Below are 14,720 nucleotides of genomic sequence, written 5' to 3'. Positions count from 1 at the left end.
TGAGATTCCTAACAGTAGGTGAAGTGCTCTAATAGGCCCAGTCATGGCAAATATGGCTCTGGCAGGCCTTACCCTTCCCTTTCTTCTGCCTTGCTACAACCATTAGATTACATTCCTAAAGCCAGCCACCAAGGTTCATTCCCTTATTTGGCTACTTCCTCCTCCTGAGGCGACTACTAAGGTCCAGCTACCAAAGTACTGAAGCCCAGCAATCAAAAAACCCCCTTTGGCTATCTGAATTAACATGCCCAATCAAAATTAACCAACTCCTTTCCCTTTATAAACTGCCCTTTGCCTATGGGCAGTGCAGTCTCTCTTCTGTCCCTCTGGGGAAAACATCCCTTCCTCTTCTCCCTCGTCCTATCTCCTGTCATTGTCTCTTATTCTCTGCCTTTTGTCCTTCTGGGGCAAATAAATCTCCTTTGTGCTGAGAACTTGATCTTGGGGTGTCTTGTGCCTACATAGGTCTTTCAGTGGGAGTGGAAGATATCTTTGACTCTTTTGCCTATACTTAGGACCCCTTTCCTCCTACTGGGTTGTCTTGTTCAGCCTTGATATGAGGGTTTGTGTCTAGTCTTATAATTTATGAGGGTTTGTCCCTTATCTTGTAACTTGTTATGTCATACTTGGTTGTTATCTCTGGGAGGCCTGCTCTTTTTTGAAGGGAAACAGGAGGAGGAGGAATGGATCTTGGGAAGACAGAAAGGTGTGAGGAGGACTGGAAGGAGTGGAAGGAGAAACTGAGGTCAAGATGTAATACACAAGAGAAGAATTTTTAAAAAGTAAACATTAAGGACAGTTTTGGGATATCCATGGAGAAATGACTTGGAAAATGAGAAATGTACAAAAAATGGAATATAGGGAATTTGATACAGGTAGAAAACCTACTTCATGGAACTTCAAGAGACAAATGAATAAAAGATTAATGTACACTCACAATGTCAAAAACCACTTTTTGGAACATATCTAAAGTAATTAAGACTGGTGATGAGAAAAGTAATTCTGTCTTCGGTGTCTAATGTGCTTTGGGATAATCTGTATTAAGAAGCTGAAGGAAGGGCTGGGGAGATATGGGTAGTCAGTACCTTAGTGTCTTGTAAACATGAGGATGGATGTTTGATAGCAGTTTCCTGGAGACTGAAACCACATGGAATAAGATTGTACAGGAAGCTCCAGACAGCTCAAAATAGCTCCAGGAAGTCCCTGAAACTGACCAGATGCACTAGGCTCCTTTCTCCCCCAAACAGACAAAGATTGTTGAGAGCCACTCTCAGACAATCCCAGCCACCTGGAAGAATCTGAGACCAGGCAAGCATCCTGCAAGAAACTGTAACCAGGTGTACTGCCTGGGAGAGGTTTAGGATAACTGAGCCACCTGTTAGGACACTCTCCAACCAGTTGAGCCACCTGCAGGCTTTGCAGTGAGCTCCAGTTTCCAGCTTTTGTGAGGTGTCAACTATGCTGGGGTGGGCTTTGGTGATGCAGTTGTTTGGGGGTAACTTCTGTTCCTGTAAGTAACCCCTCACCCAGTACTAAGAAGTCTAGGATTTTTCATACTTATAAGCAGAGGTGATTAAATAGAAACTGCAGTTCTGCAGAATACATAGTGTAGTCACATCCTTCATTTAAAATGCTTGCTAGAGCTGGATAGCGGTGGCACACACCTTTAATCCCAGCACCCATAGTCGGAGGCAGGAGGATCTCTGTGAGATTAGGGCCAGCCTAGTCTACAGAGCATGCTTCAGGACAGTCAGAGATACACAGGGAAACCCTGTCTTGGAAAAAAATGTTTAGTATGGAATGTTTAAATGGTAGACAAGCAATTGTATTTTAAAATCATTTTCTGTACTTGACACTTCAAAAGCAAGTTCTTGAAACAGTTTCAAATCTTTGAACCTTGGTAATTACAGGGTGTATCACAAAGCAGGCTGATTACATCTAACAGTAAAGCAAATAATAAGAAAGTTCATCAAACAAATCTAAAAAGAGAGGCTACAATTAATGATGATGGCTACCATTTACTCAGCACACTACAGGCCGAGAGTTAAGAGGAAGCAGGAATATTCCCATTTTATAAAGAAGATCATAAAACTCTAAGTTAATATATTTGATGAAGTTCATAGGTAGATAAATGACATCACTGGGATTCAAACCTGTAACTGACTCCCTGCAGTCTGGTACCAAATGTAGCTCAAATTCTAATTGTTCTTAATAAAAAAACTCAGAGTCAGATATTATGGGGTAGAATCTAAGAGATCAGAGAAGCAGAGCAGTCAGTCACTAAAGAGAGTTTTTAACTCTACCGATGCTCAGACCAAGGGGCAAACCTGTCATCATACTGCATACTCAAACTGCACCTCCAGACTGCATCCTCAGACTGCACTGAGCTCCTCCCTCCTCCCTCCTTATATTCCTCTCTCTGCCCAGCCATATCACTCCAGTTTCTACCTCCTTAGTGATGGGATTAAAGACATGGAATCCCAAGTGCTGGGAACACCTTTGTGTGAACTCTGTTTCTCTTTTAAACAGATTCAATCTTGTGTAACCCATGGTAGCCTCTGTCTCCGGAGTCCTGGAATTAAAAATGTGTGCCACCACTGCCTGGCCTCTAGTAGCTTAGCTTTGTGCTCTGATCTTCAGGAAAGCTTTATTTGTTAAAATCACAAACAAAATATCATTACATTTCCCCTTTTTTGTCTAAAATTTTAAAAAGGCTATAACTAATATAAGGAAAACTATATACAATATGTATAATAACCAAATAAAATATATATAGGCAATAAGTACATCAACAATGTCTAGTCCATTTGCATTTGACAAATTCAGAGAAAATACTCCATTATTTATCTTACCTTGGTGAGTCCAAGTGTTGTACCTAATTCACTTTTTACCCTAATTTGCATTATCATCCAAAACTATCTTTTAATATATTTCAACTTTATACACTGTATACCTCTTTAATTAGATTCTTTTCTGAGTCTGGTAAACAAAAAAAGTCTATAACTATACCTATCTATTCTTCAACTCCCTCAGAGACCTGAGAAAGAAATAATATTAACTGAATAAGCAGGAAGTGCTAGCAAGCAACTTCCAAAAAAATGTGAGAAATGACAGAAACAGCTGGCTGCCTGGACAATCTCCCAAGGTTCCTCTGCAACACTGAAGCATCCATATTCAGCCTAAAGGCCTAGAATATTTGACAGATTTTTCTAGGAAGCAGAATTTTTAAAGGACTGTCCCGCCTTGTCTGGGCAAGGTTTTATAGTCACTCTTCTTTGTGTCCTGCTTGTCCAATTAGGACAGCATGCTGTCAGCAGTCAAGGCAAAGGCACTTTCTTGTCTGGTGGCTTACTTTTGCAACAAAGAAAGTAAACTCCGTGTGGAGTTTCTTTGATGCCCATTATCTTCTCTGAAGTAGATTGGTGCTGCCAGGAGCAGACATGTCTCATTGTCATAAAAAGAACCTAGGTTATTAAAACACCTTAATTGCCATATTCTGTAGATCTCTGAAGTGTTTGAAGATGATGTGTCTATCTATCTCTTTTGACCTTGAAAACATACCTAATGGGACAAGTTTAATTGTAATAGGTGACTTCATATCCTTATTATCCTAAACAGTTGGTAATTTGCATTGCATTTTTAAATGAGCTATATAGGTACAAAACCTTGAACAAGAGTAGAAATGTATGTATAGTATATTCTAACAAAATTAATCTCAAATTTGTATCAATATACATAATTTGTATACAATATACAAAGGTCTAACCCAATTAAAATATTTTAGACTAATAGTTGCTTTTTAAAAGTAGATTCAATAATCTACCTTTTTATCATATTATATATATCCTCCCTTTTTTATTTCAGAGTAGATTCAATAATCTACCCTTTTCTCCTATCATATACTCCACTATTTTTTCATGAAAAATGACAAGCAATGCCTACATGTGACTACTTATTATTACATTTATTTATTCACTCACAAAACACTAATATAACTTATTTGCATATATGGGTCTATAGAAATAAAATAACCTACAAATTAGAAAGGTTCATAGTTCTAGGAGAAATAAGTAACTCATATGACAATGTAAAAAGTTTTGTAATCTAAAGATAAACAAAACGCGACCTGCATCTAAATCAGATTAGAACACCAAGAAAGTTACAACAGGTTAGCAGAGAACAGTAAATTGTCACTTTTAAAAGCTGGTTATAAGCTGGGGGCTGCACTCTGCTGTGGTTAGTAAAAGATCCTAAGATGTGTAGAAAGTGAACTTGCTTTGAGTCAAAAAGTCACACCCTAGGTAGCTTTTGGGTAGATCATACCCTGAAACCAAAAGACTATTGCAAACTCCTTGAATATCTGGAGTGAGACCCTCCACTCCAGGGCGACTACTCCGAGAAACCCCAGTGATGGAGAGACTGGGTTTGCTATAGGCCAGTGTGGCCAAGGCAGCTTGGTGAATGATTTTGAAAAGACATTTAATGTCCTGAAGATTTCTATGCCTGGAGATAAATACACTGTCCTGGTGAACACTGACGCAAAGAAGGATGTGCAGAGCTGTGCCAAGTTCATGTGTGAAGTCAAAGTCATGATCTAGGAAAATGAAAAGCAACTTGAAAAAGTGAAGAATATAATTCCTTCTAATCAGATGGTCATAAGTCTTCTCAGAAATCAAGTTAGACAAGAACTATCCCTATTGTCCTAACCAGGAGGAGACAAGAAGAGAGATAGTAAAGCCTTTTACACATGTGTGTCAGAAACTCAATACCTCAGGTCTGTCAGAAGCAGTGACATCACTTAAGGGCTATTATGAAAAACAGATTCCTGGGGAACAGAAACCAATGTTTAGTGTGGTGGCACACTTCTGTAAACCCAGCGCTGAGAAGGTGGGGGCAAGAGGATCCGAATTTTAAGATCATCCTCAAAATTGAGGCCAGTTTATATATGCCTGATTATGTATTAGAAGTTTCTTTTAAAAAGTTTTTTTTTACTGAGGTCGGGCGGTGGTGGCGCACGCCTTTAATCCCAGCATCGGGAGGCAGAGGCAGGCAGATCTCTGTGAGTTCGAGGCCAGCCTGGTCTACAAGAGCTAGTTCCAGGACAGGCTCCCAAGCCACAGAGAAACCCTGGCTCGAAAAACCAAAAAAAAAAAAGTTCTTTACTGGCATATATTATACATACTGATGGGTTTCCCTAGGACATCTTCATAGAGGTATATGGTGTATCTTGATCATAGTCATCTCCAGTACCATCTCTTATCTCCCTTATCTCCCTTTAAGTCCCTTCCCTTTCCCATCCTTCTTCCCTCCCATAATCCCCCTTTAATGTTCATGTCTTTTAAAAAAGTGAACCAAGGGGCTGGAGAGATGGCTCAGTGGTTAAGAGCATTGCCTGCTCTTCCAAAGGTCCTGAGTTCATTTCTCAGCAACCACATGGTGGCTCACAACCATCTGTAATGAGGTCTGGCGCCCTCTTCTGGCCTGCAGGCATACACACAGACAGAACATTGTATACATAATAAATATTTTTTAAAAAAGTAAACCAATGAGTTTATAACAGTTACATACAGAAACATGAGAACATACCAGTGGCTCTACGACTAAAGGACATGTTTCTCTCACCCAGCCACCATTAACTGCTTACAGATCCTTGGGAAGGGGTGGGACCTTGTGTGCCCTGTTTAAAATTTGTTTATTTATTTATTTATTTATTTATTTGGTTTTGTGTTTGTTTATTTTGGTTTGGGTTTTTTAAAATTTTTATTGAGCTCTACATTTTTCTCTGCTCCCCTCCCTGCCTCTCCCCTCCTCCCCCAAGGTCCCCATGCTCCCAATTACACTCGGGATATCTTGTCTCTTTCTACTTTTTACTTCCCATGTAGATTAGATCTACGTAAGTCTCTCTTAGTGTTTGGTTTTGGTTTTTGAGACAGGATTTCTCTGTGTAGCCCTAGCTGTCCTGGAACTCACTCTGTAGACCAGGCTGGCCTCAAACTCAGTGACCTGCCTGCCTCTGCCTCCCAAGTGCTGAGATTAAAGGTGTGTGTCACCACGCCCAGCTAGAAGTTTATTTTCAAACATGAACTAATGCAGTCATATTTTGGACTATTTTCCAGAAGTATCAGTTTCTCTCTCTTCTTGGTAGGTGTAGGTAAGATAGTCAGACAGACAAGATAGATGCATACATACTCAGAGCAAAGGTATAAGTATACAGATGTTTGTGTATATGTGTTTGTACACATGCATATCTCCATCCATTTTATCATTTAGTATGATTGCAAAAATAAGTATAAAACTGGATAAAGGTTTTTTGTTTTTTTTTTTTTTTTTTTGAGTCTGGATTTCTCTTCATCGTCCTGGCAGTCCTAGAACTTACTACGTAGACCAACTGGCCTCGAAGTCTCAGAGATCCAGATCCGCCTGCCTCTGCTTCCAAAGTTCCAGGATTAAAAACATATACCAGCCGGGCGGTGGTGGCGCACGCCTTTAATCCCAGCACTCGGGAGGCAGAGGCAGGTGGATCTCTGTGAGTTCGAGGCCAGCCTGGTCTACAACAGCTAGTTCCAGGACAGGAACCAAAAGCTATGGAGAAGCCCTGTCTCGAAAAAATCCAAAAAAAAAAAAAATGTAAAAACATATACCACCACTGCCCGACTCTGGATACATTTCTTAAGGTATTTGGAAAGGGGTGTTACCCAACCTTATGCAGGGAGTCATATAACCACCAAAGTCACTATCTCTTTTACACAAGGCAGTTCTCAGAGACTACTTTTCCTCATACGATCAAGTTAAATAAAACATTTAGTATAGTCTTTTCACAGATCTCTCAACTAGAGTTTGCTGTAAATCTTGCTATTTGACCCCCCCCCACACACACCACACCTAAAATCAAATCTTAGGCACTTTCCTATAACTGTCTTAACTTAAATATCACTTAAATAGCTATAAGATACTAGAGACAAAGAAATGAATGGAAATGAAGCACACAGACCCCTCTGTACTTCAAAGCCTGACTTTCACGTCCATGTACACGACCAGGAACCCAGGAGTGCAGTGACTGCTCATCCAGCATGCTTGAGGCCCTGGACTCAACCCCCAGCATAGAACAGAACAGAACAGAACAGCAAACAGTTCTATTTGCCTGTCAAGATGATCACACTAAACAATTCAGTCTTAATTCCCTGACCTCTTCAATGACTGTGACCTCGATTTCCACTAATTTTAGCTATTTCCATAGTTACATCTTAGAATTTATTCTGGAAACTTTAAATCAGTGGTTCTCAACCTCCTTTCTAATACCACAAAACTTTAGTACAGTTCCACATGTTGTGGTGACCCCAAACAATGAAATTATTTTGTTTCTACATCCTAAGTGTAATTTTGCTATTGTTATGAATTGTAATATAAATATCTGATATGCTCTCCCCGTGAAAGAGTCATTTGACTCAAAGGGGTCACAACCCACAGGTTCAGAACCACGTTTTAAACCAAAATGCTTCACTCTAACTGGAAAAAATACACACCAATATATTACCAGTGGCTTCCTTGATAAGGAAATTATAAATATACTCTAAATATTGCATGTGTACTCTAAATATTTGATTTAATTATACTCTTATTTTTCTTAGGGAAACAGTTTTGCAATAGAAAAAAAGAGAAACTTTTTTTCTTCCAAGTGTTATAACCGCTTGTTCCAGAATTCATCTGATCTAAATTCAAATCTGCTTTCCAATATCAAGACCTCTAGACCCGAATCCCTTGTGGTTGGGATTCCCTCAGTGCTTACCTTATTCTGGCGTATATCACAATGTTTTGTAATGTTTGCTGACATGTGTTACTTTCCTTTATATTCCAAGTTCCTAACGATCAAATAACACCTCCAGAGGAATGTGTACCCATAAGACCTAGCTCAGTGTGACTAATATGAGCAGACACTGCCTTCTAAGTGAATAAATATTGAAATAGCATTGACCTATATGAATCAGACAGTTTAAGTTCTAATTCTTCCACTTTCATATAACACCAGGAAAGTCAACCCAATTCTCTGCATCTCAATTCTGTCATCTGTAAAGTGGGGTGCTAATCCTATTTCATAGATGTCAGAGGCTTAAATATTTGTAAATGTCAGTCATGTGGGTTATTTGCTCAAACTGGCTGAATCACATGCTCTCAGTTCTTTGCACTGCTTTCCTCGGTTCACCGGAATCACCTTTTTATTGCTTCTTGGCATTAGCAGTTTCAGAGCTGACTAACCATTAACTGCTCCAGATTTACTTTGCACTCCCCTAAAGAAGATAAGGCACAGTCAGGGTATCCTGAAGCTGTGCCTGCTCCTCCCAGAAGGAATTTGCAGTTATTCAAACACGGAAGATTTTGGTTTTTTTGTTTGTTTCTGGAGCCAGTTCCTACACACAGATGCCATCTTGGTCTTGAACTTCCAGCCTCCAGAACTGTGAGTAAATAGATTGCTGTTGCTTAAGCCACCTGGTCTACGGTATTTTGTGTGGACACCCAGACTAGTGAGTTCCCAAGGTCAATCAAATATCAGCCTCTCAATAGGACCCAGACATCAGCATTTTGGGAACTCCTAGGTCATCTAATGTCTACAAAGCATCTTTATTTTACTCTACCTTCAAACTACAAAGGAACCAGGCTTTCTTTCCTGTAATTGTAATTGTGTGAAACTAAGTCAAATAATCAGAGTGTACAGAACCACAACAAAACTTGCCTTAAAAGTCACCTGGAAGGGTGTTACGCCTGATGTGTCTTGAGAACAATCACCCTCCTCAGAAGCCCAAGTCAGCTTTGCAGAGAATCTGGGCAGCACAGGTTGTATTTCTAAACAAGAAGAAATGTCAACAAATCAGAACAGCAGTTTGGGTAAGCAACAGACTCTGTGATATATTTATTAAACTGAGGAGCCAAGAAAGCCTGCCTTCCTCTGATGAAAGATTACCTGAAAAATGTGAAATATGAGAACTGGCTATACATCATTAAATTGTTTCAATATTTAGAATTACTTTCTGGAGGAAAGACACCTAATCTCATATTTTTAATTTTTTAGATTGTTAAACCAATCTAAAATTTCAATTTCTATAAAGTCATGACTAGTGACAGACATTCCAGCTGATAAATGATAGTTCTGCATTTTTCAACAAATAAGTACATTACTTAATAAACACAAGTCCACTAAAGCAACTAATTTAGAGCTAAAACCTGAAAAAATTGAGAATGACTGTTTCATGCACGTGATTTTTAAAATATTGCAGTCCTTAAACTCAAATTCTCATCAATTTTAAGAAGCAATTGGTTGATATTTTGTATGTGTTGACCCAGAGCTAGCTTTCCATGAGGTACCTGTGAGTCATGGATTATCCACAACAAAGAGAGCATCATAGTATGTACCATCCCTCTTCTCTATTTTCTGTACCTGAATTACAAACTATAAAACAAAACAAAAAACAAAAACCCTCCCATTCTATAAAATAAAAACTTTTTAGTTCAGGAACAGTAAAGAATTAAGCCACTGTAACAAGTTACTTCAACTTCAAAAGCCTAATAGCAATAAAAACACCTTGAAATAATAATACAAGTATTCATACTCACATCTAATAGTGTTTTAACTATTAATAAAGTATGAACTTTCCCAAGATAAAGATCTAGACTCCCATCTTCATGAGTAATATTTTTCTTGTCATTGTGTTCTTCAAATCTAATTCAGTCACAAAGCCCAGGATAACTTGGTAGCAAGGTCATGCTACACTGGAGCTTGGTGACCTTGATACTGAAGTCGGATACTCTGTGTTACTCTTCAGCTCACCATTGATCAACGACCCTTTTCTGATTCAGTTGCTTTTCTGAGTTCTACGTCTCTTTAAACTACTAAGAGTATAGTAATGAGAGAATTGTCAGTGCAAGACAAAAGGGGGTGTTAAGTGTCTCTGAATTCTTTAGAATAATCTTGATAACCATATAAAACAAATTGTATACTTTAAAAAGTCTACTCCAACCATCTCATTCTGCACACCAAAAAAGAAATGAGCAAGCAGACAAGATATATATAAAAAGGTGAAAGAAGCCAGGCGGTGGTGGCGCACGCCTTTAATCCCAGCACTCAGGAGGCAGAGGCAGGCGGATCTCTGTGAGTTCGAGGCCAGCCTGGTCTACAAGAGCTAGTTCCAGGACAGGCTCCAAAAGCTACGGAGAAACCCTGTCTCAAAAAAAAAAAAAAAAAAAAAGGTGAAGGTGAAAGAATCAGAAGTATATTATTTCAAGAAAAATTGAGCCCATGTTGAAATCTCATGTTCTTGTTCAAACATATATTATAGAACAAATATTTTGAAATTTAATAAAGACACATTCATGGTGGGGGAAGAGGAAAATGTAATAGACCATAAATGGAAAGACAAGAGGGCTGCTTGCTGCTAAGCCCAACAACCTGAGTTCAATCCCCAGGTCCCACATAGTGGAAAAAGAGAACTGATTCCTACAAGTTATCCTCTGACCTCCACACCTGTACCAGGGATGAATAGGCACCGCCTACTCACCTGAGAGATGGCTAGAGCAAAGGAGAGGTGGTAGCTGATGCTGTGTGACATAAGCAGTCACAGGACTCAGAATTACACAACTATTACATCCAGGAACTTTGCATCTCATTACCCAGGTAAAGTACAATTTAAGACATACGCCATGCCAGGCTAGGGCTCAGCAACCCTGAGAACCTTTTGACCTACCAGTTGACAACATGGGATGTATTCAAGCAAACAGATCATGGACGATTAACTCTAAATTGCCAAGCAACGAACTTGATACCATCAAAACTATATCCTGGCAAATGACAACACTTGTACCTAAGGAGTTAGTAATTAGACATTTTGAAATAAATATCTATACCTTCAACAAAGAAAAAGAAGCCATGAAACAAGAACCCACTTGTTGTAAGGAGGCTGCTTGTTCGTTTCCCAGCTGTTCAGCCCAGAAATAATCACACAGAAACTGTATTAATTAAAACACTGCTTAGCCCATTAGCTCTAGCTTCTTATTGGCTCTTACATATTAATTTAACCCATTTCTATTCATCTGTGTATCGCCACGTGGCTGTGGCTTACTGGGTAAAGTTCTGGCGTCTGTCTCCGGTGGGGCTACATGGTTTCTCCCTGACTCTGCCTCCTTTCTCCCAGCATTCAGTTTAGCTTTCCCCACCTACCTAAGTTCTGCCCTATAACCAGGCCACGGCAGTTTCTTTATTCACCAATGGTATTCACAGCATACAGAGGGGAATTCCACATCACCCACTGTAATAAGTTAAACCAAAAGTAATAGGGGAAGCCTTATTAAAAATAATGGAATTTAGCACTGGAGAGATGGCTCAGTGGTTAAGAGGCTGCTCTTCCAGAGGTCCAGATTTCAATTCCCAGCCACCACATGATGGCTCACAACCATCTGTAATGAGATCTGGCACCCTCTTCTGGTGTGCAGGCATACATGGAGGCAGAATGTTGTCTACATAAGAAATAAATAAATCTTTTAAAAAATATTAGAATTTAAAGATATGATGTTTGAAATTAAACCCTTATAAATGGGGGTCTGGAGAGATATCTCAGTGCTTAAGAACACTGACTGCTCTTGCAGAGGACCCAGGTTTGATTCCCAGCACCCACATGGTGGCTCACAACCATTTGTACCTCCAGTTCCAGGGGATCTAACATTCTCTTCTGACCTCCACAGGCATCAAGTTCTCATGAGATATACATACATACATGCAGTCAAAACACTCACACATAAAATGAACAAATAAAAAATAAAAATAAATCTTAAAAAAACCTTATGTTTCAGCTGGATGAGACTAAAACAGAAACAAGTTAGGATATGTTTTTAGCAGTATTATTCATAACATCCCCAAATGGAAACAACTCAAATGTCTACCAAATGATGGGTACTGGCTTAACAAAATGCAAGATATCACTTCAACTATAAAAAGAAATAAAATATACACTGTGTCCTGGCCAATCTTACATCAAATTGACACATAAACTAGAGTTATCTGAAAGGAGAGAACCTTAATTGAGAAAATGCCTCCATAAGATCTAGCTAGAAGGCATTTTCTTAATTAGCTATTGATGGAGGAGGGCCCAGCCCATTGTGGGTGGTACCATCACTGGGCTGGTGGTCCTGGGTTCTATAAGAAAGCAGGCTGAGGGCTGGAGAGATGGCTCAGAGGTTAAGAGCACTGGCTGCTATTCCAGAGGCCCTGAGTTCAATTCCCAGCAACCACATAGCGGCTCACAACCATCTGTAATGAGATCTGGTGCCCTCTTCTGGCCTGCAGGCATATGTGCAGGCAGAACACTGTATGCATAATAAATGAGAGAGAGAGAGAGAGAGAGAGAGAGAGAGAGAGAGAGAGAGAGAACTGGCATATCAAATGTCTTTTAATAAATAAAGACTACCTGAAGATCTGAGAGTAAAACAGCCTTACAGACCAGGTATTGGTAACACACACCTTTAATCCTAGTGGTGCATGCCTTTAATTCCAGCCCTAGAGAGGAATATAAGACAGGGATGAGACAGCTCTCAGGCACTAAGATTCCTGGAGGTAGGATTGCCATTTCAGACTAGGTCAAGGTAAGAGCCAGTGGCTGGTTGTTTTGCTTTTCGGATCTTCAGGTTGAAGCCCAATTTCTGACCCTGGGCTTTTATTAATCATGCTTCAATGGGAAGAAAGCCAGTAAGTAGCACCCCTCCATGGCCTTTGCCTCAGTTCCTGCCTCCAAGTTCCTACCCAGTCTGAGTACCTGTCCTAACTTCCTTGATGATGAACAGCAATATGAAAGTGTAAACCAAATAAACTCTTTCCTCCCCAGCTTGCTTTTAGGTCATAGTGTTTCATCACAGAGATAGAAACCCTAGCTAAGGACTAGAGAGATGGCTCAGTGGTTAAAAGCATTGGCTGCTCTTCCAGAGGTTCTGAAGTTCGATTCTCAGCAACCACATGGTGGCTCACAAGCATCTCAGAGGGAACCTGATGCCCTCTTCGGGCATAGGCATATATGCAGATAGAACACTCATACATTGATGTGGGAAGGTCATTTGTCAATCTGTTGTTTCATTGGTTAATCAATAAAGAAAACTGCTTGGCCTGATAGGACAGAAAATTAGGTAGGCAGAGTAAACAGAACAGAATGCTGGGAAGAAGGGAAGTGAGGCAGACACCATGCCGCTCCTCTCCAGGGCAGACACGATGAAGCTCCAGCCCAAGATGGATGTACACTAGAATCTTCCTGGTAAGACACCACCTCGTGGTGCTACACAGATTATTAGATTTGGGTTAATCAAGATGTGAGAGTTAGCCAGTAAGAGGCTAGAGCTAATGGACCAAGCAGTGTTTAAATGAATACAGTTTGTGTGTTGTTATTTCGGGGCATAAGCTAGCCAGGTGGCTGGATGCTGGGTGACAGGAATGCCAGCCTGCAGCTCCTTCTATAATACATAAAGTAAATAAATAAATAAATAAACTAGCTAAAACACACTGTAATACGGGGAAATCCTGAAAAACCAAGCTTAGACAAGCACCAGACATAAAAGGCTATGCATCATACAATTCCATAATATTCAAAATAGGCATATCAATAGGGGGAAAAACAGATTAATGTTGCCAAGGCACAGGGATTGAGGGCAAATAGAGTCATTACTGTTTTTGTTTTTGTTTGTTATTTTAGGTGATGAAAATACTGGAATTAGATAATGCTTATGATTAGATAATGAATTAGATAATTACTGAGACTATTAAAAAAGGTGAGTTATAAGCATCAAAATGGTATATTATGGCATATGGAATTTATACCAGTTCAGAGGAGAAAAGATAAAAGACATTAGGATAGATCCAAGAAAAATACTGACAATTATAATAAGACAAAGACAGATATAATTACTATTTGAATAAGTTAGCCAGGTACAAAGAAGTCTAATTTTCTAACAAACAAAACAGAGCTGGAGGATGATTCCACAGGTTACAGATGTTTGCCTTGCAAGCCTGGCCACATTAATTATATTCCTGGATCCCACACTGGAAGGAGATAGACGACTCAAGAAAGTTGTCCTCTGGGAGTCGGGCGATGGTGGCGCACGCCTTTAAGCCCAGCACTCGGGAGGCAGAGGCAGGCGGATCTCTGTGAGTTCGAGACCAGCCTGGTCTACAGAGCTAGTTCCAGGAAAGGCTCCAAAGCCACAGAGAAACCCTGTCTCAAAAAACAAACAAACAAAAAAAGTTGTCCTCTGACCTCCACATGCATGCCATTGCACATATGCTCCCACACCCCACATGCATGCCATTACACGTTCCCACACTTCACATGCATGTCACTGCAGTATGCTCCCACACCCCACATGCATACCATTGCACACATGCTCCCATACTCCACATGCATGCCATTGCACATTTGCTCCCACACCCCACACGCATGCCATTGCACATTTGCTCCCATACCCCACATGCATGCCATTACACATATGCTCCCACACTCCCACGCCATAGACATGGTAGCTAAAATTCCTTACCAGGTGCAGACTATGCAACATCTATCCCTTTTCCTAAGGTTCCAACAACAAACAGATGCATGATTCCTCCCAACTTCACTCTGGGCACCCAGTAAGTTTACAGAGCATAAGTAAAGGGTTACTTGCAGGGGTGTGGGTGCTCCCCCACCAAAAGGCTGCACCTG

At 40.1% G+C, this 14,720-nt stretch overlaps 1 protein-coding gene across 1 annotated transcript in view; it reads right to left on the bottom strand.

Annotated features, from left to right (window-relative positions):
- The window catches only part of Top6bl (TOP6B like initiator of meiotic double strand breaks), a 108,565-nt gene that overhangs the window by 40,127 nt on the left and 53,718 nt on the right, over positions 1–14,720 (bottom strand). The window contains 1 exon segment of the mRNA XM_057778701.1: positions 8,729–8,838. Coding sequence (XP_057634684.1) covers positions 8,729–8,838 — 110 coding nt within the window.

The sequence above is a fragment of the Chionomys nivalis genome, chromosome 8 (genome assembly GCF_950005125.1).
Source record: "Chionomys nivalis chromosome 8, mChiNiv1.1, whole genome shotgun sequence".
NCBI lineage: Eukaryota > Metazoa > Chordata > Mammalia > Rodentia > Cricetidae > Chionomys > Chionomys nivalis.
Note: the sequence above shows the minus strand (reverse complement) of the source record. Positions and strands in the feature narration are given on the sequence as shown.